We start from the raw sequence: 27503 nt of genomic DNA, 5'->3' as shown, positions 1-27503 counted from the left end.
AGTTGCTAGAAGCTCATTTTAAGTTGAATTTTGAGCATTCGACCTTTCTGGGTCTAGAGTGGAAGACTATAGAAAATTTAATTGAAATACCTTTTGTTAAATTGCAACAAGTCAGCAGTGTGTTAAAGGTGTCTACAGTTGCCCTAAAGATAACATTTATATGTATACATTTATATATATCAAACCTAAATTTGCCAATGGAATTAATGCTCAAACGTAACTAAATCCCAATGTCAAATTATATTTACAAATATTTATTTATTTATTTTCATCGTATCAACATTTTTTTAATTTGTATCAATATTTTTTAGCATTTGGACCACTGTGAATATTCACAAAAATTCAGAGTGGTTGTGGTTGTCATGTGATATGTAACCTCCTCCTTGCTTTCTCTTGCATCTCTTTTATCAATTCATCTCATCCTCCCACTCAGGTTCTAATCGCATTCGCCTTACGTTCCCCCTCACTTCCTCTTTCTCATTTACCTTGTGCTTTCTTTCATTCGCCTTCTCCTTCTCATTCACTTCTGTATCCAATCCATCTCCACCTCCCCTTTACCTCTTTCTCCCATTCATCTCCTTCATCTATTCCTACTCTCACCTCGCCCTAACCTTCATTTCAATTCTCAATTCAGCTCAATATGTTCCGTTCACCTTTTACTCTAAGTAAATGCAACTGTAACCGTAAATCAAAAAACCTTTTCATGACAATCAATCTTTAGCTTGTACCCTGCGTCCCGTTAACTCTTGAACTTATTTTTGAGTTTGTGTAACTTCAGTTGATTTATTTGCTCGGCTTACAGTCGCCGACTCTATTATGTACCGTGTCGCATCCATGCTGACCTTATCGCCCTCTGCTTGCATTGTCTTCTTCCAGATTTGGACGGACGGGCTCATCAAATTGGCCTACAGTCTGGCCCAGCTGAACGGCTCGGCGATTATGTTCCTGCAGAAGGCGCACACAAAGCTCTGCCTGCAGGTGGACAAAAGCGGACGCATCCCAGTCAAAAAGTAATTGCCACTGTAGCCCGCACAGAACCCACACAGAACCCACAGAGTCCCAAGCAGTAAGCAGGCCATGGCCCCGAGGTTGGGCCTCTTGTGGTTGGGGGCTCTTTGGCTTTTGTGCATTGTGTGTTGAAGCATTTGACAATATTTGTTAAGTGTTGGCTAGAAAATTGAAATTTACGCCAATTTCTTTTCGTATTTCCCTGCTCTTCTGTCCCCCCTCTACTCCCTCTACTCTCCATCGACGCAACAACTCAATGTGGCTGGAACGTGGCTCATGCATCACTGACGCCAACGCCGACGCCGACGCCGACTTCGTCGCCAACGCCGACTACATCATCAACACGAACCACATTGTCTGGCTGGACAACGAACCCACATAATAAAATCAATCCAACACCAACCCCCAACCCTGGACCGTCTGTGTGCCGTGTTGTCGTCCTGGTCGTGACCACTTTAGCATCATTAAACTTTTTGCGCAAAATAAAGAGGATCGGAAACGTGTCGAGAAGGCGTTGGACGTGACCGGTCTGCCGTCGGGCAAGGTCGATAGCATATCGGTGTCGAAATTTCAATTTGAGGACTTTTATAATTTGTACAAATATCTGACGCAGCGCTCCGAGGTGGAGCGGCTATTCGATAGCATGTGAGTACCGTTGGTCAATCAATTGGATTGCAATTCAGTTTTCTTCTTCTCTGATTTTACTTAACCAATTCCCAATTCCATATCTATGCAGCGTGGGCAATGCGAAGCGCAAATGCATGTCCGTAGCGCAGCTGGTGGAGTTCCTTAACAAAACGCAACGCGATCCGCGCCTCAACGAGATTCTCTATCCCTATGCGAATAATGCGCGCGCCAAGGAGCTCATCCAGCAATACGAGCCCAACAAGTTCAACGCGCAAAAGGGCCACCTTAGCTTGGATGGCTTTTTGAGGTAAGCACCCACGGAGGGAGGCCCCACACGCTGGCTGGCACGTCCTTAGGCCCTGCGCCAGGGCCTGACAGCTTATCGTTCTCGCCAAACGCCTGTTATAGTCACTTGACGACACTCCATAGCCCACAAGAGGGCGCCGCTTGCATATGACACGAGGCCTAAGACGGCAACATCATCATCACAATCATCATCATCAGCCAGTGGCACACTTCACTGTTGCTCGGGCGCGAAGGACGCGCGCCATTGTATCCTTCACATATCACATGCAACATATGCAAAATAATATTAAAGGAACAAAACATGCATGCAGCAATAGCGAGAAATACGCAGCGAATAAAGCTGCTTCATGTGGGCCAACGTGTTGAGCTACTCGATTAATAGCTTTGCGCAGAACAAAATGACAAAGGTTTTTAAGGGAAATTGAGAAGTTTGATAGATTGAGGCAAGGAAGGGAAAAGACTTATCGAAATGAGTTCATTATTTGAAAAGAAATAACAATTGTTGGTTTTAAACAGTTTAATATAATATAAGTAACATATAAGTACTATCTGTAGTTGACAAACATCTGCAGACCCTTACATTTATACCAGTCTTAAAAGACAATTAAATGTAAATTCAGCTTTCCATATGCTTAAAGTCTTACTAACTTTGCAATTCTCTATATATGTATCAATGTTTCTCTCTCTCGCTCTCTATTCTTCACTCTTCATCTACCTCTATCTATCCTGCCTCTTACTCTGTATATATATCCTTCTCCTTCTATCTCTGTCTATATTTCCTCTCACACTCGATATTTGTCTATATTTCCTTCTCTCTTCCTATCTCATTATCTCTATAAATTTATCCCTTTCTTTCTTTCTCTCTCTCTCTCTCTGACATTTTGCCGCTCTCCCTGTTACTCTCTCTAAATATTTCACACCCACTCTAATTTATTCTCTTCCCCCTCGCATTTCAGATATCTGATGGGCGATGATAATCCCATAATGGCGCCCAACAAGCTCGATCTCTGCGATGATATGGATCAACCGATGTCGCATTACTTCATCAACTCCTCGCACAACACCTACCTGACGGGTCATCAGCTGACGGGCAAGTCATCTGTGGAGATATACAGGCAATGCCTGCTCGCCGGCTGCAGGTGAGTGCTGAGTGCGGATTACTGAGTGCCGTCCTTTGCCATGCCGTGCTGTGATATGTTGTGGCATGTGGTTGTGGTCATTTTGTGAAGGCGGAGCTATGCTGCTTAATTACACAATTAAATCGACACATGCGTGTGCGCGTGTGTGTGTGCGTGTGAATGTGTGGTCAGTTGGCCATATTTTGGATGCTGGCCGTGACCTTGTTGCAATGTTGCGCTGACGTATGTCTGTATATGTGATGTGTGAGCCTTCGCACACATATGCCACACACTCATTATGTCAGGTGCATGCGTGTGTGTGTGTGTGTGGCAATTTTGCGACTGCGCTGCTCTTTAGTGCAACGGAAATTGCATAGTCGCCATTTTTACGGCCGCCATCAACAACATGGCGTGCTGCTGATGCGCTGCATCCGTCGCAGTCGACGTCGCCGCTGCAGTCGCTCGCTGACTGCGCTGCACACATCACAAAATTTATTGACGCACAAGTTATTGCAAGGACATGGCGAATGATTTTGATTGTTGCCATTGACGTTGACGTCGCTCTTGCCGCTTTGACCGCATTATCTGATAAACACTTTTTTATGCGCCGTCATTTTGTGGCCATTTGCGGCGTCAGTTAATTTGATGGCTTCCAATTGTTTGTCGATATCAGACATTGCTTAACTTCTTCTCTTTTTTTTGGCTCAGATGCGTTGAGCTGGACTTTTGGAACGGACGCACCGAGGAGCCGGTAATTGTGCACGGCTATACGTTTGTGCCCGAAATCTATGCCAAGGACGTGCTGGAGGCCATCGCGGAGAGCGCATTTAAAACATCCGAATACCCTGTGATATTGAGCTTCGAGAATCACTGCAATCCCAGGCAACAGGTAAGTCCAACACACAGTTAGTTTGGGGCCAATGATGGGCGCCCGCATTTCGACAGCTGCCGCTGCTGTCGAAAAGTGACTTGTCCTAAACTAACTGTAACGAAACCAACCCCAACCCCATGGCCCCTGCCCTGAACTAACAGCGTGCGCTGTGCTGAAAAATGAAATGTGGGCGCATTAGGTATGTGTACACGAAAAGCACGATGGGCACGAAGAGCACGAGGCGCTTGACTAGCTCGATTGAGCACAAAGTTATATATATGTTATTAAGGAGTATAACATATGATTGAATAGGCTTTTACCGGGTGGAGCAAACGTATTTTTTCATGAATAACAATTATTCTGCTTGTGAAATTTATTTATTTAATCCTTTAGCACTATTCCGTCTAATTGAAAAAATTATAGCCGTCAAATAGTCACCGCTAGAGTTGTCAGTTTTATGACATTTTACATCACTCTTGGCAGAGCTTGAGGCGATAAATGATTGCTCTGCTGGTGAATATTCTCATTTACCACTTCAAGAGTCAAATAAAAATTCAGAAACGGTTAAGTCATATGACAAAAATGAGATATTGAGCGACACGGAAATAATTTCCTCATTCTATCGTTCATATGTTTACTTTCGAAATACCAAAACGAATTGAGATTTGGCGGCTATAGCTGCAAATAGACCGATATAAATGTATCACCCTGTATATAAATTAAGTGAAAATAGCTCTACATAAATGGGCATAACTAATAAGTGAGACGAGTAGGCATCCCTTAGACATGAATGATTATAGTGTAGTGAATATAAATGAAGTCAACTCATGCAGCTTAATCTAGTCATCATAACTTGAAATCCCTATAAATGCAAACTAGCTTCGATTATTCTAATATGATACAAGATTAAACTACCTTATCATACCTATTATCTTCACACTCCTTTGCCGACTTTAGACACATGATTTGCCTTAACTGAGCAGAACTCTCTAAGAGAACTTGCCATATCTGAGCAGAGCTCTGCCGCAGCTAAAGTCGACATCAAAACGCGGCTTAACATGTCTAAGCTCGACTTAGAACGACTTATGTCACGTCAACACGGTAATCACGCTCAACAGGACTCAAATTTTCTGACTTCGTGTATTTAGCAAATATTACAACACGCTCGAATCTCTAACAGCGCTCGATCCCCTACCGCCCTAGCACGTTCCTGCTCACCTCTCCCCCCTCTCGCATTAGTCAAACAATTCGTCAGAAGGCAAACAGAAAAAAAAAAGCAAAGCAAAAACTTACCCGTTCACATGTATGTATACCCAACCATCCAGAGGGATTCCACAGTGCCACGCCCCCGGCGTGCGCCTACCATCCAACCAGTGTGAGCCCCGCCTCCCCACTCAAATATTGCGCAGCTCAGCTGCCGTGTGGCTGAGTAAATCTCAGCAGCTACTCGAAAGGTAATTGCCTGATGCTTTAGCTCCACGAGATAATAACAAAGGCAAACTTTTTTAGGGCCACGCGGGGCTGGCGAACAGCTGCACAGGTGCAGGAGGCGGCACAGGCATCTGGTGAAAGTTTTACCATTAAAAGTAGTTACATAAACTAAATTTACCATAGGGAACATGTAACTAACATAGGCAGGCAGGCAGGCTGGCATATTTGATGGAGGAAGGGCGAGGGGGGCACCATGAAAGTTGGCCAGCTGCTTACGGAGGCTGTTCATCAAATTTCAGTTAACAGCCAGTTAGCCAAACTAATGTTGTTGCAACATTTTGCAGGCAAAGATTGCGAACTATTGCCGTGAGATCTTTGGCGATATGCTGTTGGATAAGCCGCTCGATTCGCATCCGCTGGAGCCGAATGTGGACTTGCCGCCGCCCTCTGCGCTGCGGCGCAAGATCATCATCAAAAACAAGAAGAAGCATCATCACCATCATCATCATCATCACAAGAAGCCATCGTCGGCAATGGGACAGGGCACACCAGCTGGCGGCAATAAACTAACGACGGCGAACTCAGGTGAGTGGCCACATGGCGTATGCGTAATGTTTTTTGCGCTCTTCTATTGTGTTTGTCAGAGCTGCTGCTGCTGCTGCTGCTGTTGCTATTAGTTTTATGATCCCAGTTTGTTGTTGTTGTTGTTGTTGTTGTTTAATATGCTACAGCATTGAGCTGCTTGTTTGCCTAGCCCAACTCTCGGCAAATGTAAATGAGCTCCAAGCACGCAGCTGTTGTTGTTTGCTCTTCTTCAACTTTCTATGCGGGCTTAACTTGGATATTGAGTTTTCAACTGATTTCAGCTTTGCTTATTTACTGTTTCGAAATATGATTTAAAAAACGTTGCAGCGTTTCATTAACTAGTTTTTGGTAAGCGAAAAGTTTATATATATTGATTTAGTTGATGGAACTTTCGTTTTGCTATGCAATCAAACTGAAGGCTAACTTGCTTAGAAGCGGTTTTAGAATCATCATGTCATTTGTGTTTATTTTATATTTTCGATTTAATATGGTACTCGAAATAAAATTTAAAACTTTACAAATTTAAATTATTTCGAGTTGATAAGTTTTAAGTTTATAGCTAAAACTTAATTTTCTTTTTATTTTATTTTATTTTATTTATTTATTTATTTATTTATTTATTTTTTTTTCAATTTATAATCCTATCATTTATTGCAATACCTGTTCTGAATAGATTTTGGTAATTCTATAAAAAAAAAAACTGAAAAATCCAACTATCATAATACTAAGCATCTCTTAGGCATGACGAATTCGCATATCCAATAGTTTTTATTCAAACTGATAAATCGAAAATAATTCTGATGTCAAAGTAATTTTTGTAAATTATTTTTAATCGATTTTTATTTATTAATAGATTAAGCAGTACATAAACAAAAATATTCCTACAGCGTTTAACCATTTAAAAATCCAATTAAAACTCAACTCAAAGACAAAACATCGTTTCATATGGCACAGGCTTTGCTGCAATTCCTATGACAAAAACTTTTGATTGAATTGAAAGCAATTTCCAAAGAATAAATTGCTTAAACAATATGGACAATTTAAGTGCTTGCTGAAACTTTTATCACTTAAAAATCCAATACAAATTCCATTACTTGCACTTGGCTATCAGCAAACACTTAAAATGTAAATTAGTTTTAGTTTTGCATAATCTGGTGCATGCTTGGAGCTTGGAGCTATTCAAGCTCGCGCTGATTATAAACATAGATCAAATCAATATTCCTGACTTGCAGCCATATGTTTGAAAGTTCTTTGAAGTGTGTCTACTACTCCAGCAGCTGGCATTTTGGTCTCTTGTGCTTAAGTTTGCCTGGCACATGTCTAAAGTTTTATTAGTACTTTACATATAAATGTATTTAGTTGTGCCAAGTCCTGGCTAATGGGGCAGAGTCGCGTCTGCGTCAGCGTCTGCATCTGTTGCTGTCGCTGTTCCTGTTGGTGGCTGCAATTCGTGCTGGCGTCCATTTGCATGCACAAGTGCACAATTTAGCCATGGCTGACACTCCATGCCATTTTGCGGCGTTTCGCTCCCGCCCAAAGGCGCCCGGTTGACATCCTGCTCATGAATTGCGAAAAGCCAATTTATAAATGCAAATGACTTTTGCCACTGCCGCCTGCAGTCGCATTCCCAGTTGGCCTGCCGCCACTCTCTGCCAGCAGCTCCCATTCGAGCTGCACACAGTTTAAAATGTCTGGCGCTCATTGGAGTGCTCACAGCGCCGATCCCTCTCAGTCGACCCAACCTAATCCCAACGCAATCGAGCAATTGGCCCAACCAACGCCTCTCTTGGCCGCAATTTTCAACTTTATGCAATTAATTTATTTCATTACACACATTTTGCATTCAGGCAACGAACACTTTTAAAAGCTTTTCGCTAGATATACTGTAAAATAAAAAAACAGGAAATAAATATATATATGTATATACCCTATAAGGAATTAAAAGGGAGACCAGGTTAAAGTATTGCAAATGGAGCAGAGATGTTGTTTAATAGAATCTTCCGTGAAGTATGATAGAGTTATACATATTTTTTTTTAATTTCTTCAAGAATATATCTAGATTCTTAACAAAGATCTACTTATTAACTTCAAATAATTGAGTCTGGTCAAAAACAGCCAAAATTGGTAATATTATATTTATTTTAATTATGAATAAAATTCAATTGAGATTCTATAATTTCCATTTAAAGTCTCCTCAATTAATTTTTGATTATTAATTATTTAGTCTCCTGCAAACTCCACTCATATTAATATATATTGTCCAGAATATATGCTTTGGTTGTAAATTTATAAATTTTAGCAACGCTAAAGCTTCGCTTAATGTATGTTAATTTAATTCTGCTTAAAAGCCATTTCTATTCAATATCATTCAAGCCAATTTCTACGATTTCTGAATTGTTTTTTCTAAAAGCAAATCAAATTCAAATTGGTGTAAATTAATAAATTAATTTAAAATATATATATATATATATTTGTTTAATATTCTTCCTTTTTAACAATGCAGAAATTTATGTAAAATTAAAGTTTTAAATTCATTTACCTTTTATGTTGAATATGCAAAAGACAAAACCTCGAATTGAGCTTAGGTTTGGCACATATTCAAAACCTTAAAGAGCATAATATATCATACAGACATATATTTTATATATCTGTATATATGTATGTACATAAAGGGTATCTGAAAGTCAAATCCACTCAACTCTTTAGCATTCGAATTGTTATTTGTTATTATGCCATAATATATCTACCATTTATTCAATAACTATTTCTTTTTTTTTTTGCAGTTGATGCCGCTGCCAAGGCCGCAACAGCGGCAGCAGCCGCTGCCAATGCTCAACAAGTGGCTGCCGCTGCGCAGGACGAGGCTGGCGCTGGAGCCGGACGGACACTGACAGGCGCCGCAAATGGTGACATTGTGAGCGGTGCTGGCGGAGGACATGCGCCGCCATTGCAAGTAAGTTTATATCTGTTTGTGTGAGTGTCACTGTGTGTGTGTGTGGGTGTGCGTGTGTGTCTGTGTCTGTGTGGGTGTGGGTGTGGAAATGGCATGCCTGTAATTGCATTTAATAGCAGCGCACACGCACACACTTTCCTCTATTTGCGATGCTTGTTGCCTCTCAGCTCCGCAGGACTCGGTTGATTTGTCGCACTGTTTGTCTGCCCTGCCTCCCTCTTCCCACAAACAAAATACGAGCTCCCCCGCGTGTGCTTGCTTTGCTTACTAGAGAACGAGTATTCAGTTGTTGTTCTTGATGTTGATTGTCATCGTTTGCTGTGTTTACGCTTTGAGTTTACATACATCGTAATGACAACAACCTCGAGCTCCCTCTCCCTGTCTTCCTGCCAGGCTCACTCAGACATGTGGCAAAGCTGTATAAATGAATTTGAAGAGCTGCTTGATGACCAGCAGCAGTCAACGAACCGTAAAAACGAGAAAAAGAGTTTGTCACACACACACACACACACACACTCACACACAACTTCCTGATCCAGATAAAGATGCGACAGAAGCATAAAACCTGCTCTCAAATGAATGCAGCAATATATTAAGGCTCCCTCCTAAGCTCAGCTCTTCACATAAGCATTTAAATGCTTAAGCGCAGTGCATGTTAATTGGCTTTAAGCCGTTTGCCCTTGTATAAGTGTGAAGAATAATTGGGATGGGATGGGACATATAGTTTAGATTTTCGCTATTTAGCAAGTTATTCAAGTCATTTAAATTATATTTTCGATTGGTTTACTGGTTTATTTTACTATATTTATTTATAATTTATTTTATTTTATTTATATATTTATTTTAGTATTCTATTTTTTGTAGATTTTAAATTATATCTGACTACGTTTATTTATATTTAATTTTAGTTTATTTATTTTTATTTTAAGTTTTATTTTACTCTCTTTATTTATACATATATTTTTTTTAAATATTTTAATTTTTTTTTACTATATTCATTTATGTTTTTATTTATTTTTTTTTATTTTATTTTTTTTTAATTTTATTTATTTATTTATTATACATAAATACAAATAGTATTTATTTTTTTTTTTTTTTTTGTAAATTGAGGAAAAAGGATTTCTATGTATAGCTTTTAGACTGTTCATCGATATAGATTTCTTGGAAATGTAAACGCAATTGATTACAAACATTTCTACTTAAATTAAATTGCTGCTGACAAGTGAAGGAGACTAAAGAAGAGCAATACTATTTCCAAGAACTGTATTTCTGCAGCTCTTGCATTTATTGACGACTTTCAACTGTGTTAATATTCAATGTAATTTGACCTTTGATTTGCAGCAGAAAGCAAGGCTAATTAACCAAATTTCATGTGTTCAAATCATGTCTATAATAAGCAACATATTGTACAGAGTGAAACTGACATATTTTATGACTTGAATATAGTTCGATATTAAAGCTAGTAGAATGCGTATAATATCTCAAATTAGTGTTCAATTGATTGCACTCAATTATCTCATGACTCTTGGTAAGTCGCAAAACTTACCTTAAATTCCCTCTCGAAGCTTGGTTTAATCTCAGCTTGTGCTAGCTTCTCAATTTCCGAGAACTATATGCATTTCCCTATTTATGTGCATCATTTCCCCTCTTTGTTTTTTTATTTTTTATTAAACCCAAGACAATATGCCAGCGGCTGCGTAATGGTCTTCATATCCTGGCAGAGTACTCAGTTTAATGGCTCCGTAAGCCTCATGAGCATTATCATATTAATTTAATTGCACAGTTTGCTATATTGCGGCACACATCATTATTCATGATTTTGCCAGAGCAACCGACGAACAAACAAACCGACAGAGTGACGGACAGACCGGCCAGCCAACAGTCAACATGTTTGGCTCCTCACAATTTCGCAAATTCTAGCTAATGGCAGCAGCAGCAGCTCTTCCGTTGCGGCGCACGGTTTTGGCAGCACTGTGAGCTTTGCATTGCATTTGGGGCCACATGAGAGGCTGCGGTCAGCAGGGAGTCGGTGGCACAAAGGGCGGAGGCGGAGGCGGAGATATCGCTCGCTCTCGAATATGGTTTGTGGTGGTGCAGTGAAAGCCAAATGGATTCAATTCGTCGTGAATGCAATGCGAATCGAGACGGAAAATGGAAAATGTGAAATGGAAAATGCAGCAAGCTGAATAGCCAAGGGGACAGTTTGGGCTGGGGGTGTGGCAGCTATCATAGATACCGTTGTGCCGCAGTTGTCGTTGTGAGCTTTATTCAATGCAACATACAATATCGACATGGACGCGCATTATGTGAAGTCCTGCAGCTACTGTTATTGCTCCTCCTACTCCTTCTCCGGCGAGGACGACGACAGGAAACACAATCTATGCCATTTTCTTGCCATTATGCGCTGCGCTCCCCCATTATCGACACCGAACCCATTGACTCCATCCATCGGTCCATCTGTCTGCCTGACTGCCTCACTGCCTCACTGCCTGCCGCCTGTCGGATCTGTTGCAGCGATAACAACGCAACATTTTAAAAGCTTTTCATATTGCCCAGCTGGGTCGCCTAGCTGAACTCAGCTCTCGACTATGTATAATAAATATTGCAATTTTTCACATGATGTCAGCCAATAATTTATTGTCGTTCAGAAATAAATATATATAAGGATATATAAAATAACTTTAAGCACATATTCAGCATTTCATTACTTCGGTTGCTTTTCTATACCTACACATCTCATTTGTAATTGAATATATTTTAAAATATATTTATATGAATGAGCACTAATTAAAAATTTTATCAAATTTATTAAGTTAAATGCATATTATTTTTATTTCAACTTACGTCCAGAAGCCGATTTTAAATCAGAAAAAATAATTAATTATTAAAATCCGTTGCACTATTATTTCCGTTTGATTCTAAACGAATCTCCCAAAAATCGTTAAAAATAAATTAAAAACAATTTTTTTTTTTTTTTCTTTATTGCATTCTATTCTAAAAATGTATTTTTTATATTAAAAAAAAAAAAAAAAAAAAACATCCTTTATATTCCTTAGCAAATCCGCCAGAGCTCAAAGGATAGCACCGGCTCCTCGGACTCGGACAGCTCTAGCGATGATGAATCCCTGCCCAACACAACGCCCAGTCTGCCCAGCGGCAATGAGCCGCCGCCGGACAAGGCCCAGAAGGAGACGGAAGCAGGTGCCGAGATCTCAGCGCTGGTGAACTACGTGCAGCCCATACACTTCAGCTCCTTTGAGAATGCCGAGAGTAGGTGACATCAGCACTGATGCCCTTCGTTTTCTCTAACATCTTTTGTCTCGCTTCCGCAGAGAAGAACCGCTGCTACGAGATGTCCTCGTTCGATGAGAAGCAGGCGACAACTTTGCTGAAGGAGCGACCCATTGAGTTTGTCAACTACAACAAGCACCAGTTGTCCCGGGTGTATCCGGCGGGCACGCGCTTCGACAGCTCCAACTTCATGCCGCAGCTGTTCTGGAACGCTGGCTGCCAGCTGGTGGCGCTGAACTTTCAGACCCTGGACCTGGCCATGCAGCTGAATCTGGGCATCTTCGAGTACAACGCACGCTGCGGTTATTTGCTGAAGCCGGAGTTCATGCGGCGCTCCGATCGCCGGCTCGATCCGTTCGCCGAGAGCACCGTCGATGGCATCATCGCTGGCACCGTGTCCATCACCGTGCTCTCCGGCCAGTTTCTGACGGACAAGCGCGTGAACACCTTCGTCGAGGTGGACATGTACGGCCTGCCGGCGGACACCGTGCGCAAGAAGTTCCGCACCAAGACGGTGCGCGACAACGGCATGAATCCCTTCTACGACGAGGAGCCGTTCGTCTTCAAGAAGGTGGTCCTGCCGGAGCTGGCCAGCATACGGCTCGCTGCCTACGAGGAGGGCGGCAAGCTAATTGGCCACCGGGTGCTGCCCGTGATTGGCCTCTGTCCGGGCTATCGGCATGTGAATCTGCGCTCTGAGGTGGGCCAGCCCATTGGGCTCGCCTCGCTATTCCTGTGCGTCGTCGTCAAGGACTATGTGCCCGACGATCTGTCCAATTTCGCCGAGGCTCTGGCCAATCCCATCAAGTACCAGAGCGAGCTGGAGAAGCGCGACATTCAGCTCTCGGTGCTGACAGATGAGACGGATGCGGTGGCCAATGCCGACGAGGATCTGTCCAAGTCATGTAAGTTTGTTGTGGGATAGTGATTGGAGGTGGCTAAAGGACCCAGGGCTCCACAGGATTTCCGTAGCATTCGAGTTGAATTTTAATTTAATTTCTTTTCTTTCTACTTTTCTTTTGTAACTTTCATGTAACTTTCGGTTAAACTTTTGGATTTTGGATTTGGTTATACGCACACACGCACCCACCAAAAAAAAAAAAAAAAAACACACACACACACACAACTACCAACAACAACACCACCAACACCACCATACAAAACGGTTGACGGACACACAAACTGCACCCAATATAAATTCCCCCGCTACCGCCCAACCCCAACCCAATTCCCCTTTTACTCGCTCGATCTCTCCTCGGTCTATCTCTCTCTCGCCCTCGCTCGCTTTCTTTTCTCTGCTCGATTGTCTCTGATCCTTCAGTCGTTTTCGTCCAAGTAGGTGGCCAAAAAAAGGAACTGCGTCCAGTTGAGTCGCTAGCCACCTCGCCCAAGCATCGGGCGAGCATATCCATAATAACCTCCAGCAGCGTGGAGCAGCCGACGGATCGGCCCGACGGTGGACGCAACGATGACAATGTCTCGATTGTGACATCGGGCATACAGCATCAGCACTCGCTGGACCAGTCGGTGAGCACGTCCATCAGGCAGGTGGAGTCCTCACAGTTCGATGTGGACCTGGTGATAGCCGAGCCGCTGGAGAAGATACTCGAGCACAAGTCGGTGCGCGAGAAGCGGCTGGAGATGGAGAAGAAGCTGGAGTCGTTGCGCAAAAAGCACGACAAGGAGAAACTGAAGATCGCCGGCCAGAAGCTCAGCCCCCTCGACGGGGGCAAGAAGCCCAAGTTCACCATCACCAACAAGCTGGTGAAGCGTCTCAGCAACAAGAGCCTGTAAGTATCCGGCGGGTGACTGCCGCTTCCGGGTTGTGGCCACTGCCAGATGACGCCATTGAAATTAGTAATTGCCTCTCTCCGTACAGTGAGCCGGGCGTCGAGGTGCCGCCGTGCCCGCTCGATCTGGGCGACAGCAGCGAGGGAAGCGCCGGCGCCGGGGAGCTGGGCGACGAGGCCGCCTCCAGCAGCCTGGAGGGCACACAGGAGTCGCGTCTGCGCTACGCCTGCCGCGAGTACACCACACAGTATCGCGAGCTGCAGGAGAAGTATCACGAGGCCATCTACTCGGCCGCCGAGAAGGTGCTGAAGAACTCGCAGGCCAGCCAAACCAAACAGCTGAAGGCCTCCCTCGACAAGGTCACCGGCGAGGTGATGCACCAGCTGCAGGAAGCGCGACGCAATGAGGTCAAGAATCTGGCCACGGTGCACAGAGATCGCGATGAGCTGGTCAGGTAGGCAACTAGAGTCTCGAGAGCATATGTTCTCCCATTATTTATGATTTATTTGTTCCTGCCCCTCTTTATAGAATGAAGCGAGAGGTGGCCAGCTCTGTGGTGGAGCGCGGCGTGGCTGAGCGCATGCGGCTCAAGCAAACATTCGACAAGCGCACGGATGAGCTGCAGAAGCAGCACGAGGCGGTGCGCAATGCTCTAGCCGAGCATCGGCTGAAGGTAGGCGACAGAGGATGCCCTATCTCTATCTCACTATCTACTACTATAGAGGATTAGCCTTTAGTTCATTTAGAGTTCTCCTTGTTAAAAATCATGCCAAAATTTTCAGAAAGCTAGTTCTCTCATATAGGGATAGTCCCTGTAGGCTTCAAACAAATATTTCCATCATAATAAAATATCCCCAATTGTTCGGCAGGCACGTCAAATACTCGACAAGGATGCAGAATCTCGTTGCTGCGTCTCGAACAGTGGCTTCCTGGTGCTCTTCCATGGACCGCATCATCACGGCTGCTCGTCCGGCGGAGCGGGATCAAGCGCCGCTGCTAGCAGTCTGTCGGCGCCCAGCTCTGGCAATAATCTCACATTGAATTTGGATGGCAGGGGAGCGATGGGCAGTGGAGCCGCTGGACTGGCCATATCGCCGGCCAAGTCGCACAACAGCATTACGGCGGAGATGAAGACATAAAATGCACGACAACAATAAAGAAGGAAAAAACAGAAAAAAATACAAATAAAATACGATCGAAAAGTAGCACAAGTTCTTCAGTTTTCAGTATTCGCGGCAGTTGTGTTAAAAAAAAAAAAAAAAAAAAATGGAAAAATGGAAAACAAAATAAAGTCTTCGTAGCGTTTAGTTTAATAGATCTAAAAATTAACTGTAAACTGTATACTGTAAACTGTAAACTGTAACTGTAAACTGTAACTAAAAAGGGAAACTCGAAACGTTTTCTAACTGAACAAACTAGCTGTAGAACTTTCCTGGCATGTATATCTATATGTATATACTGCATACATGTCTATGTAGTATAACTGTAATAGTCGGTGTATTTATTATGTATGTGAATGACTTATATGTTTACCTATATATATATACATATATAACTATACATCTATGTATAGATAGTATCTATTAGATACATACAATAATTCTCTATAATTCTATCTCTAGACCGAAGTCGTACGGTTTCTTCCTATTCGAACTACGCTGAAACTCTGAGTGTCTAAAACTTTAAGCATATAAACTATATATAATTTATTTAACTTAAAAATGAAAGAAAAATGAACAAAACATAAAAAGAGGGAAACTCACTTTTGAGGCAAAGAAAGGGAAAGGGAAAGAGAAAGGAATCGAGAGAGGTTAAAGGGAAGAGCGACTGCCTCTATCGCTCTTCCCCCCTTGCGCTCTCGTCATGTGCTCCATTTCTACTATTTAATGTGGTTGTGTGTATTACTTTTTATATATCAAATTTACTTTTACAATAATTTATATGAATATAGTATATACCTATACTCGTATATATATATATATATATATTGATTTAATTCTCTCGCACAAATTTGTGAAACGAATCTCGCGCAATGTAGAACTTAGCGCCGAGGCAATTCTCGGCCAACATTTTAGTCAATTTTGTTCAATATTTATTTGATACGTTTTCTTAGTCACTAAACTTACGTATTTTGTTTTAGTTTTCTACGCATTTTTCTTAAGTAAATAATAAAAAAAAAATTTTTTGTTGAAATGTTATTTTTCTTCTTTTTAGGTTTTTCACACTTCCCAAGCTCTAACATACACACACGCACACAGTCACACACAGCTGCACAGACACAGCCTATACAACACCAAATACAAAAAAAAAAAAAAAAAAAAAAAAAAAATGGCGCCGCACTGCCTCAAGCTGTGCGCGCCCTTAGCGACAATCAAAAAGAAAATGAAAATGGAAAACTTTATTAGCGAAAACTTGTGAACCGGACTAAATTTGATTTGTAGGTAAACCCAAGCTGCCTTGTAACGAAATCCAAAATTTACAGAGCCACAACTGAAACGAAAATCTTTACCAACTATAATATATGTATATGCATACATGTAATGAGAAAAAATCAAAAAACAAACGAAAGAAACAAAAACAAATTAAAAATTTAATGAAAATATTGAACAAGTATAAAACGAAAGTTGAAAGAACATTTCACTGGACGGCAGAACCACCTTAGATGTTGTAATTTCCTATGCTAAAAAAAAAAAATAAAAATTAAAAACAAACAAATGAGAAAACACTTTCCAAACGCTACGTGAGTAGAGAAATTTGAAAAATGCCCCGCCTACTTCCCAAATACCGCCCACTAATTGTTGTACGTGTGTAGAGAAAAGAAATACCCGAAAAATTCCTAGCGTCAAGCCCCTCCCCGCCCCGCCTCCACCCCCTTGTCCTAATTGAGCAAAAAATATAAAAATAGGTGAATACAATATATAAGTATGTGTGTTTTATTATGTTTTTTGTGTTGCTTTATTGCATAATAGTCACGTCTAAATGTCTATGAACTTTAATCGAATTGGCAACACAATTTTCTATATATATGTGTATGTTTATATGTATGTGTATGTGTGTGAGTGCATTACCAATTGGCCCACAATTCCAAATAGTAGAGCAAACAATATATACAAGCAAAAAAGTATTGAATAACAAACAAAACAAAAATCAAGTAAATAGTTTTTTGGTGTTGTATGTACATAAGTCCATAAGCATAAATAAAACTGTATCTGTGTGTTGTCGTTGCTGTTGTTGTTTGTTGTTGTTGTCTTTGGTGTTGTTCTTGTTCAAAGTTACCAATTCAATGTTGTAGTTACTTCCTCAATTCAAATTTATCTTTTTCATTTTTCATTATGAAATCAAAATAAGAAAAAACAAACAAACAAAAAAAGTGCATGTGCCCAATTTTTCGTTTTGTTTGATTTGTTGTTGTGCGTTTCATAAAATAAATTCCTTACGAAATGCAAGAAGGAATAGGAATGTTGAAAGTAAAAGAAAAAGCAAAAACGGTGTAAAACACCAAAAGAAGAAAGAAGAACTTAAGTAAAATTAGGCCACAATAATACAAAAATGAAAATTGTATGTTATGAATCGAGAGGATTTGAGAACAACAAACGAATTTGTTGTTGCATAAGTATTAAAATGAAAAATAAAATGAAATAAATAAATAATTTAGCTAATTAAATGTTTAGACCAAGTGCTCCCCATTGTTAAAGTATAGAAAATACATTTACAGTTTTACAAACGATCTCTAAATGTCAAGCAGAATTTAAATAACGTTTAAATGCATATTAACGATTTACAGTTATGCACTGAAAATACAATTCAAGTTAAAAAATAAACCCCTAAATACATTGAAACGCCCTGAGATTGGAGTTTAACTTGTTCTGATTAGCCATTTAATTAATTAGAGCTGCAAAAATGTCTCAAAACTCACTTCATAATTGGTGCAACCAGAACTAAAAATGGCTGCTGAAGAGTCACTCAAAGAACAATTCGCTGTGCAGAAGATACAGCGAAAAGTAAAATTCCAGCAAATACGATTCTCACTCAAGTAAAATATCAATAAGCAATCGAGTGAGTAAAGCTTCTGATCTCTGCGCATTGGTCTGACTCAAAATGAAAGCTGCATAAACATGGCGGTCTCGCTCACTCAACGAGTGAATCGCTGTGCGAGAGGAGCAGCTCGATGTGCATTGGTCAAGCTGAAAGTGCTATGCCGGAAAGCTAACTCATAGAGAATATCTAAAGCCGGCAGTAAAGCTATTGAGTAAAAGTTTTTGAAATCAAGACTCAATTCTTTTGCATATTTTCAAACTTTATTTTGAGTACACTTGAGTAAAATATAAATATCAAAGCGATACTATGTACATTGAGTTAAAATCAGCTACAGTTAGTCTCTCTCAATATCAAAGTTTAAAGCATCAGGAATTGAGCAAAAGTGCAGTTAGACTCAAGTGAGAGCTAACACAGCGTTGCCAACTACTTTATCATTAGGCAGTTGGCAGTTAAAGTTTGAATCAAGAAAAATAAGAAAGGAAAAAGAAAACAGGGCGAAAAACAAGTTAAAGCTAATGAAACTAGAAAACAATGTAATTTCCAATAAATAAATAAACACATAATTTACATTGGAGTTGATTAGTTAAATGTCAAAGTAATTGAAATACGAGAATTGAAAACTAAAACTTAAAAACTAAAACCTAAATTTAAATCGAATTAATCCACATTGTTGTTGTGATCTGCAGAAACCAAAATAAACGTTAAACAAACAGAATTACCTTAAAAACACACAAAGACTTTAAATTTATTTTCTGCTTCGCTCTAACAGTATTTGTATGTAAAAAACATCGACATTCATGTGGTAAAAACTTACAGGTAATATAAACTTGTTAATAAAATAATTTCGCTTTGATATGCCCGTCTTACAGACCATGGCTAAATTTTGACACAAAATGGGACGTTAAAAAATATATGTACGTATATAGAGACAATAATTGATTAACTATTAATTTGATTACACTATGATTAAGGCACCTAGCAGCTTGGGGGAGTGGGGGCGCAAGGGCGTGGCAATCGAACGGTCACAGCATCTGGACAAAGGCCAAGCTGACTAACGAGCCAATGACCATGCCCACGCTCAAACAGGCGGCCATTATAGACGCCGCCAGCTCCTTCTCATGCTGCTTGACGGATCTGTAATGGCGAAATTCAAATATAAGAGTTTGTCTTTTACAGGGTATTCGGACTAGGCACTCACCTGGGCGCCATGATGAGCAGTATATTGGTCAAGTATCCATTGGATAGTGCAAATATCACAACCATGGCCATGAAGGTGTAGTCGTGCTTCACCAGCGTGGGCAGAAACTGATGCTCACTGCTGTTGGCGCAGAGGAAGCAGGGCACGAGAGCCATACGCACCACGGTCCAGAGGAGCGTCGTGTACTGATTCTTGGGGCACTCCAGCCAGCCGGCCAGGAGGCGGCCGAAGTAGTCGCCGCAATTGAAAAACAGATAGTTCACCACGGGCAAGTAATAGACATCTGGGAGGGCAGAGAAATATAATGGAAATGTGAAGCAAATCTCTGGGGGATTCAGTTAGTCAGCTCCACATACCAGTCCACTCGCTGTGATTGGCGGAATGTTCGGATTGCATAAGTACAGTTACCGCCGGATAGACGGACAGTGTTGTGGCGTACAGCAAAACGAGGCACGAGGCCTGCACGTAGATCTTGCCCAGCACCTGCTTAAAGATCGGCTCGAGTGCCACGCCCGTCTCCTCTCCCTCCCGGCTGTGAGAGGGCGGCAGAGCGCTGATCACCTTGAACTTATCGCCGCCCGCCAGATAATACTTGAAGTACGCCTGGCGAGCCATCAGCACGTAGCAAACGATGCAACCGAGGATGACCAGCGCGCCCATAATGAAGAACACAAAGGCCGTGGCCGAGGGTCCGGTGTCGAAGGCGAGCACCAGGAGGAGGGCCAATGCCGTTATAATACCGCCCAGCGCCTGGCCGCTGACCACAGCCGTCATATACTCCGAGGGAAACAAGCCAGCGACGCCATACAGAGCGCCCGACATGGTAGCAGCAGAAACTGGCAATATGCATTAAAATGGATGAATGAGCTGAGATATAGAATCCATATGCATATGTATGGGAATTCGTCCACTCACTGTTGAGGATGACCACAATGATGAGGGTGATCAGAAAGAACTGCTCCTGCCAGCGATCCGTGTTCACCTCCACGAAGCCCGTCGTGATGCCAAAGAGCACGAGGATCGTGAGCAATGTGCCCAACATCTTGGTGCGCAGCGACACATGGTGGCCATAAACAGCATTCAGCAGCAGGAACGTGGTGCCTGATATGGTCGCCGTCAAGGCCAAGTCGCAGGTGAAGCTCTTCTGCAGCGGCGTCAGCTCCTCGTCGGGCTGGGTCCCGTTCAGCGTTGTGTTGCGGAACTTGTATTTCCAATACTGCGAAAAGAAGGGGAGGGAATTGAAGTGGAATGTGACTGAGTGAGTGGGGATGAACTGACTTGAAAATACTCTGTACTTGTGGTTTAATAATGAAGTAATGTAGTTATATTTAGTGTGACAGACTAACTGATACAATTTAATGTAATGCAGCTACCATTGGAATTATCTAGGGTATTAACCCTATATATCTATGCTGCTTTACTATATTTTATTGAATATAAACATCAGTTTATCAGCAATACCCTGTACGTAAGAAGGTAAGAATTGCAATTTTTTAGCGATATCTTGAAGCAATACTTATATCATTAAGTGTAGCTGCCGTGGCGATACCCTGTAAGCTGACCTTTAACAAATTAGAATATAACATGACCTACTAAACAATAGCCTATTAATATGGATCTATAATATATTATATCAATTGGGAGACTGACTAAACGCTACTGTATAAAAATGTATACTAAAAAAGATATAAATATTTAGTATATCGAAACTCTGAAAAATATTGTATTTCTCTTAATAGATTTCAGATTTTTATATTCAACAATTTTCTATGAGTAAGTCATAGTAAGTCAAGCATACCCTATACGTCTAAATAATTAGTCACAGGGTGAGGGAGTCCAAAGAAGCATTAACGGTTAATCAATTGCTCGATGAGCAACGACGAAGGGGTGGGGTAAGCAGCGCTTGACTCAACCAAAATAGCGCAAACAAAGAAAAACTAAAGATGATAGCAACAACAACAATAGCAGCGAGTACGAGAACGAAAACAACAACCATAAAAAACACAATGCCAAATCGGAGATAAGCAAAGTCTTAGACGGCGACGCAAGTGTTTTACACAATGCAAATGCGGGCTCAGTGGGTCGAGGAGCGAGCGAGCGATAGAGATGGACAGAGAGGGACGTTGCACTTAGTCTACTCTCACTCTACTTACATCTTCGGCTGTGATGAAAAAGTTCCACGGCGTCATTGTGCCTACGCCGAGCAGGTAGAAGACGCAATAGGTTAGGGCAGCGCCACTGGTCGGCGCATTGGTCAGCTGGACGATCTCATCCTGATCGCGCTCCAGCAGACAGCGTTCGTCATCGTCGACGTTGTGCTGTGGCAAAAAGGCGGGCACGAAACCAACATTCTCCTGCTCTCCACCCAGCATTGACTCATCCAGCAGCTGTTCCGATTCCTCCTCCTCCTGCTCATTGAGCAACCGTTGTTGATCTTCTTCTCGTTGCATTCCACAGCTGTTTCCGCTTCTTGTTTTATAATCTATTCAACTTCATCAGCAACAACAATTCACCCACACACATGTGCTATATATATTTACATATATCATATATATTTATATTTATATTGAATGTTGCAAATTTCTCTCCCCGTATCTAATTTCGCTTAGTTGCGCTTTTTTATCTTTCACACCACTACGCTCCCGTCCGCTCGCTGCTGCACAGTGCGATGCATAAACAATAATAATTAACGTTTGTGTTCTGTGTAAGTAAATAGAATTGTTTTGGTTTTGTTCTGTACAGAGTTGCATTTTCCATTTTGGTATTTTTATAGGCTGGTATTTTTTGTGTGGAATACGCGCTGCCACACTGTTTGCTGTTTGATATGCTGGTAACATGCATATGTGGTATTCCCTCTATATGATTTTCTTTGCTGCATGTAATATTTTTAAGACAAAAATATTTAGACTTAATATAATTGTAATTTTTTCCTTTTTTTATTAATTATAATTTTTGTGAAATATAATTGTCATATTAAAAAAAAAAAAGAAGATTTAAACTAATATACAACGAATTTACGAAATTGCTGCAGCATTTTGCAGATAATTGTTTTCAATATATATATATAGTTTTTTTTTTAATAAAATATTAAAATAATTCAATTCAATACAAATATTATTTATGAGTGGCAACAATGTGTAATATTTTCTATTTTTAATTATATTAACCTGATTTAAACATTATTATATTATATTATAATTACTTAACCTAACCTTTACAATTGATTAAAATACAACAAGGTTAAGCAAGTTATGTCAATCAAATATCTTTAAAGTAATAAAATTGTTATACAATTTATATAAATCAGCTATCCCTGTTTGCAGTGTATTATGAAGTCGACTTCCACAATCCTGAATGCACAGTTTCTTGTTTTGCTTTTGGACTCTGAGAGTTTTTGTTTTGCTTTTCGCTCTCAGTTCGTTGAAAACGTGCAAACGAGACGGACGTCATTTTTTCGTGTCGCTTTATTGTCGCCAACGCGTCGCCGTCGCTCGGAGTCGGAGCCCAAACATTTACTTCAAATTTAAAGAGCTTCAAAAAAAGAAACAGTAAAAAATATATGTGATTATATTTACTTGGTTAATTGCGAGTGCAAAAGAAATACGATACCAAAAGGAAAGTTCAAGAAAAACAAAAAAACGGACGCAGCTTCCTTTCGGCAAACGTTTATGTGTGTGTGTGCGTGCGTGTTTATGTTTGTTTGTTGCTATTGTGTTTGTAGCTGTTGTTTCGTATTAGGCAAGCAGCAAAACGTGATATGCAAATAACAACTGTGACAACAACAACGGCAACAACAGATAAAGCCACGCAGCAGCGAGATAAAACGAAAATTGCGCGCCAAAAAGCAGAAGCGAAACAAAAGGATTTATAAAACACACACACGGTCAGCATATAAAAAATACCTATACTAGCACAAGCAGCTGAGAGAGCAGTCAATATAGCAATAACAACAACAGCAGCAGCAGCCGCAACAAAATCAAAACAGAAGCGCGCAAAGACGGAGTCTGCGAAAAATTCCAGTTTCATCTTGATTTCACCACTGCACAAAAAGGACGCACAGAAGGCGACGACACTTGAAGCATTTGGCTGGGTGGTGAGTTTATTATTTGAGTCTTTTTTTTTTAGCACGTCTCGTTTTTTTCGGTGCAGTGTTTGATTTGAACGGCGCAAACATTTGACGTAAGTGCAAAAGTCAAGGCTCCGCTGTGCTGATTGTTTGACCTTTGGCATGGCATCGAGTGTGCACAGTCCTTGACAAGCCTTGTCATTGGCCCGGCACCCGTTACCCTAACCGTTACTCAGGCAGGCACAGTGGTTACCTTTGTGTTGAAGCATTAGGAAATTCGTTAAGAAATGCTTCAAAGAAATATTGAAAATCCGTTGTTGATTAATGCACTGTAACGAAATCACCGTCTGACGCCTCAGCGTTACATCAGGTAGAAACAATATTATCAGATAACAGATTTATTGTCAAGGCCTTTGTTCCCTAAGCCATTGCAGCGAATCGGCTTTGTAACGGAAGCTGCTTATTTACGACGTGCGAGAGGGACAGAGATAGCGTTGGGAATTTACAAAATCTGCTTAGCTTAATTGCGTTTGGAATTGAGTGAAAATATTGATGAGCGTTGCAGGCGGCATTGAGAGGGAGCTGTTTTGCTTGAGAAAATACTCAGTTGCCTGCATTTGAGTTGAATTTGGATATTGGAATTTATTTCAGCAATTTGTTTTTGAGACACACCCTGAAGCCAAAGGCGTGATTAGAATGTGAAAATAAAATAAAATAAAGTTTATGCTGTATTTCTGAAGGCTCTCAGCATAATTCATAATAATAAATCCAAGCAATTCCGATATAAACCTTATCTTGCTGTTACAGCAAAGCCAAAGACCCACAAAATAACTCATGCCGCATTAATATGTAACTGATAAAGCCTAGAACACTAAAAACGAAAAAAATCCGCCTAACCAATAAAAATAAAACACAAATGGCCACGCAATTATCATTTGGGGACAATCTAACGTCATTCGGGTTCACTGTGCCTTGGCCTCTGGCTGCTTGTGCTTTCTCCTCATTTCGCTCTTCTTCATAATGCGCTGCGTCCTGTGTGCATGTGTTTGTGTGTTTGTGTGCCGGTAATCAAACGTCTAGACGGGGAGATGATGTTGCAGCTTCTTTCGGTTCACTCAAACTCCTGCTCAAGGCGCAGACACACATACACACACATGCACACACACAAACATGCCTATATGCCAACATACTTGCACATAATCCCTTTTTATTGCGCTCTCGCTACGGAGAGGAGTCAAGCACGAAGAGCGGGAGAGCGAGTTGGAGTGCCGTTGAGTTCTGAGTGTGAATAATGGGCGTGGGAAACTCCACTCCACTCAACAACTGAGGTCGTCGCCAGCCGTTGACGTCGCCGCTGCTCGTAAATTACAAAACCATGGTTTTATTTGTCAAAATTTGAAACTTATTTGAACAGGCGCCAAGCAACGGGCAGCAAGTCGCCAGTGGGAAGCGGGCAGAGTTCCTCAGTTCCAGTTGCCAGGCGAGCTGTTAATTTCTGTTATTTTTGTTTGTGTGCCTTTTGCTGCTGTTTATGTTTTGTTGCTCATACTCGTGTATGTGATTAGCATGCTAGCTCTGTGCGCTCAGTTCGTTCTGCATGTGTGTGTGCATGAGAGAGAGCCCTTATGACAGCACTCGCAGACATACTGAAACGCACTCTATACACTCACACACGTACACACATGTGACTGGACTTTTTCGTCAATGAATGAATTTCTAATTGGGGTTTTTATCTATGTGGAATTTATTGAGTGTGTTGTGTACAATAAGCTATGATTGATAAAGTGTGCGTACAACCGCAACCCAAAAGATTGTGTAGAGACACTCTTTTGATCTGCGGGTTGACTGATGGCTCTCGCACACTCTGCTCATCAATTTGATTGGCAGTTGCATAGAAATGCTGTACTTGTATTTGTGCACTCTCTCCTTGGCTGCTTCCGTCACATTTATTTCGGAAGCTTTTGTCGCATAATCCCCTTTTCTTTTTTTGTTGTGCATATTTGCATTGTGTTCATTCGGCTTACAGTTGTTTTGTTCGAGCATTGCCTTCAATGACGCAGTTAAGCTCAAGCTAAAAAATCGCGCTTGTTCCCGCTATTTTTGTTGTTTTGGTTTTGTTTTATCTTTTCGCTCGTTTGTTACAATAATAAGTAAATGAGCTAATTCGACGCCGTTCCCACTCCCAATTACGGTGAGTGCCCCGCTGACTGGCAATGGGTATCGGAATGGGAATGGGAATTGGAATGAGAGTTTGCGAAAAGAGCGGCAAGGCAAGGTCACTCAAAACAATGGGCAAGAATGAGAATGAGAGCGAGCTTAATGCATGAATGAAGTACACGCTGCGATTACCGTATTTATGGTATGTGTTTGTGTGTGCGTCTTTCTGTGTGTGCGCGCTTGATTACATATCATTTGTTGTACTTGTTTTAGTATGTGAATTTTTGTTGTTGTCGATTAGCCATTTTTGGGAATTTGTGAATGCGCCGTTGCTTTATATGGTCATGTTTTGTGTTATGTGCGTTATTTCAATTGCGTCTTGATTAGCCAGTTTTGTTAGTGCGCAAATCTTGTGCTCTGCTCACCCTCTCTCTCACACTGCCACTCTCACTCTCAGTTTGAATCTCACCTCTGCAGCTGACCAAATGTAGTCGAGTGATTGCGATTCCGGCTTATGCAATTCATTATGGCCACAATTCACTGCAACAACAACAATTGCAATTGAATCGCCGTTTGGTAATGAATGCCACACGGCAAGACCCCTTACCCCGATACCCTGATCCTAACTAACGCACGGCCAAGTAAGTCTTAGACAAAACTAAAACTAAAAAAAATCACAAAAGAAATAAAAGTGAAAACTTGTTTTGCTTTCTGTTGTTATTGTTTTCATGTACACACAGGGTGTACATGGTTTATGTCCGCTGTTTTGTTTTATGTCTTGCATTTGACTTTGACTTTTCAACTGCTTGTCGTCATCATCACTATCATCATCATCATCGACATCGTCATCGTCATTATCAGCCAGCCACACTGGCACAAGACGTGTTAACAGCTGTAACATGCATTTATCTCTTCACTCCGACAATTTGTTGTAGTCTGATTTGCCTTGGCTTTTGCTTTTGTTGTTGTTGCTTTTGCTTTTTATCTGTTCGCCCGATCGACAATTGTTGTGTTGGGTGGCAACCACTGTGCAATGACCACGACCGAAGCCACCACCGGCGTTGGCGCTTTCGATTTTTCTTGCCTTTGCAACCCCGCACGCAGCAACAACAATAAGAAAAGAAGAAAAACGAAAACAAAACCCAATTGAAGAAGGGGCAAAGTGAACAAATAAGCAATACAGCTGTGGCTGCAAATGTATGAGCGACGTACTCTTAGCGCGCGCTCTCTCGCTCTCACTGTTTGTTTGCCCCTTTGGCACCCAAGAGCCAAGAGAGCAAAACAAACAGAGACAACAACAACAACAGTAGCTGGCAGTATGCGTACATTTGTTTGTTTCTGAGTGTGTTAGTGTGTGTGTGTGTGTGTGTGTGTTTGCGTGTATATGTATGTATCTTATTGGATATATTCAACTTGCGCTTGCACATTTTGATGATTTCCTGTGAACTTTTGGATATTTCAATGTAAAGCGACTTGTTGCATGCGATACACATAGCAGGGCCTGGCTACATGTGGCGCCGCCTTTTGCTGTTGCCGCTGCTGTTGCTGCTGCTTTACTGTTAATGTTCTCTGCTTATTATGTTAATGAGGCTCCACCTAATGAGTTGCCTATACGTACACATACATATGCATGTGTGTATTGTATTGTATATACAATAGAAATGAACGTATAAGAGACATTTATTAATGAGCTTAGCAAATTCTAATGTTCCCTTGACAAAATCAAGAACTAATGAGAGCATTTCGAAATACCGTTTGTTGGAGTAATTATACCCTGAACCCATTTTCAATGGGAAATCAGGGTATAATGGTTTTGTTGAAATGTATGTAACAGGGAGAAGGAGGCGTGGCAGACCCCACAAAGTATATATATTCTTGATCAGGGTGACGAGCTGAGTTGATTTGGCCCTGTCCGTCTGTCTGTCCGTCTGTCCGTCTGTCCGTATGTATGAACGCGTCGATTTCAGAAGATATAAGAGCTAGAGACTTCAAATTTTTTTTAAAATGTCCGTAATTACAGCGCGCATATCAAGTTTATCATTAAAAATCGATAACTCATCTCG

General features: G+C 41.2%; 2 protein-coding genes across 6 annotated transcripts in view; one reads left to right on the top strand and one right to left on the bottom strand.

The window, feature by feature from the left end:
* Positions 1–15346, top strand: part of LOC6577360 (1-phosphatidylinositol 4,5-bisphosphate phosphodiesterase classes I and II) — a 75685-nt gene extending 60339 nt beyond the window's left edge. For 2 of the 5 annotated variants that reach the window (XM_015165640.3, XM_002003291.4), the window contains exons 5-17: positions 877–1010; positions 1468–1653; positions 1745–1942; positions 2898–3080; positions 3768–3948; positions 5706–5946; positions 8730–8899; positions 11956–12169; positions 12232–13095; positions 13512–13980; positions 14049–14435; positions 14510–14654; positions 14851–15346. In XM_015165640.3, the coding sequence (XP_015021126.1) occupies positions 877–1010; positions 1468–1653; positions 1745–1942; positions 2898–3080; positions 3768–3948; positions 5706–5946; positions 8730–8899; positions 11956–12169; positions 12232–13095; positions 13512–13980; positions 14049–14435; positions 14510–14654; positions 14851–15120 (3642 nt within the window). In that variant the 3' untranslated portion in view covers positions 15121–15346. The remainder of the gene's footprint in view (positions 1–876; positions 1011–1467; positions 1654–1744; positions 1943–2897; positions 3081–3767; positions 3949–5705; positions 5947–8729; positions 8900–11955; positions 12170–12231; positions 13096–13511; positions 13981–14048; positions 14436–14509; positions 14655–14850) is intronic. The other 3 variants (XM_015165638.3, XM_015165639.3, XM_015165637.3) reach the window with 3 other exon arrangements.
* A 3388-nt stretch (positions 15347–18734) lies between these two features.
* LOC6577359 (equilibrative nucleoside transporter 3) lies at positions 18735–21949 on the bottom strand. The gene is made up of 5 exons (XM_002003290.4): positions 21371–21949; positions 20133–20433; positions 19574–20053; positions 19218–19500; positions 18735–19153 (listed from the first exon to the last, which is right to left on the bottom strand). Exons 1-5 carry the CDS (start codon positions 21665–21667, stop codon positions 19042–19044), a joined length of 1473 nt encoding a protein of 490 aa, XP_002003326.2. The 5' UTR covers positions 21668–21949; the 3' UTR covers positions 18735–19041.
* Between the last annotated feature and the right edge of the window lie 5554 nt (positions 21950–27503).

Source organism: Drosophila mojavensis, unplaced genomic scaffold (genome assembly GCF_018153725.1).
Source record: "Drosophila mojavensis isolate 15081-1352.22 unplaced genomic scaffold, ASM1815372v1 contig_36, whole genome shotgun sequence".
In the NCBI taxonomy this organism is placed as follows: Eukaryota; Metazoa; Arthropoda; class Insecta; order Diptera; family Drosophilidae; genus Drosophila; species Drosophila mojavensis.
This window is presented reverse-complemented; position numbering and strand designations above follow the sequence as displayed.

Excerpts from the sequence above, each read along its gene's own strand:
- LOC6577359 (XM_002003290.4), bottom strand. The coding sequence starts at position 21,667 with ATGCAACGAGAAGAAGATCAACAACGGTTGCTCAATGAGCAGGAGGAG. Across the intron at positions 19,501-19,573 it reads CAATCACAGCGAGTGGACTG|ATGTCTATTACTTGCCCGTG; the intron begins GTATGTGGAGCT and ends CTGCCCTCCCAG. Across the intron at positions 19,154-19,217 it reads CTGCTCATCATGGCGCCCAG|ATCCGTCAAGCAGCATGAGA; the intron begins GTGAGTGCCTAG and ends TCGCCATTACAG.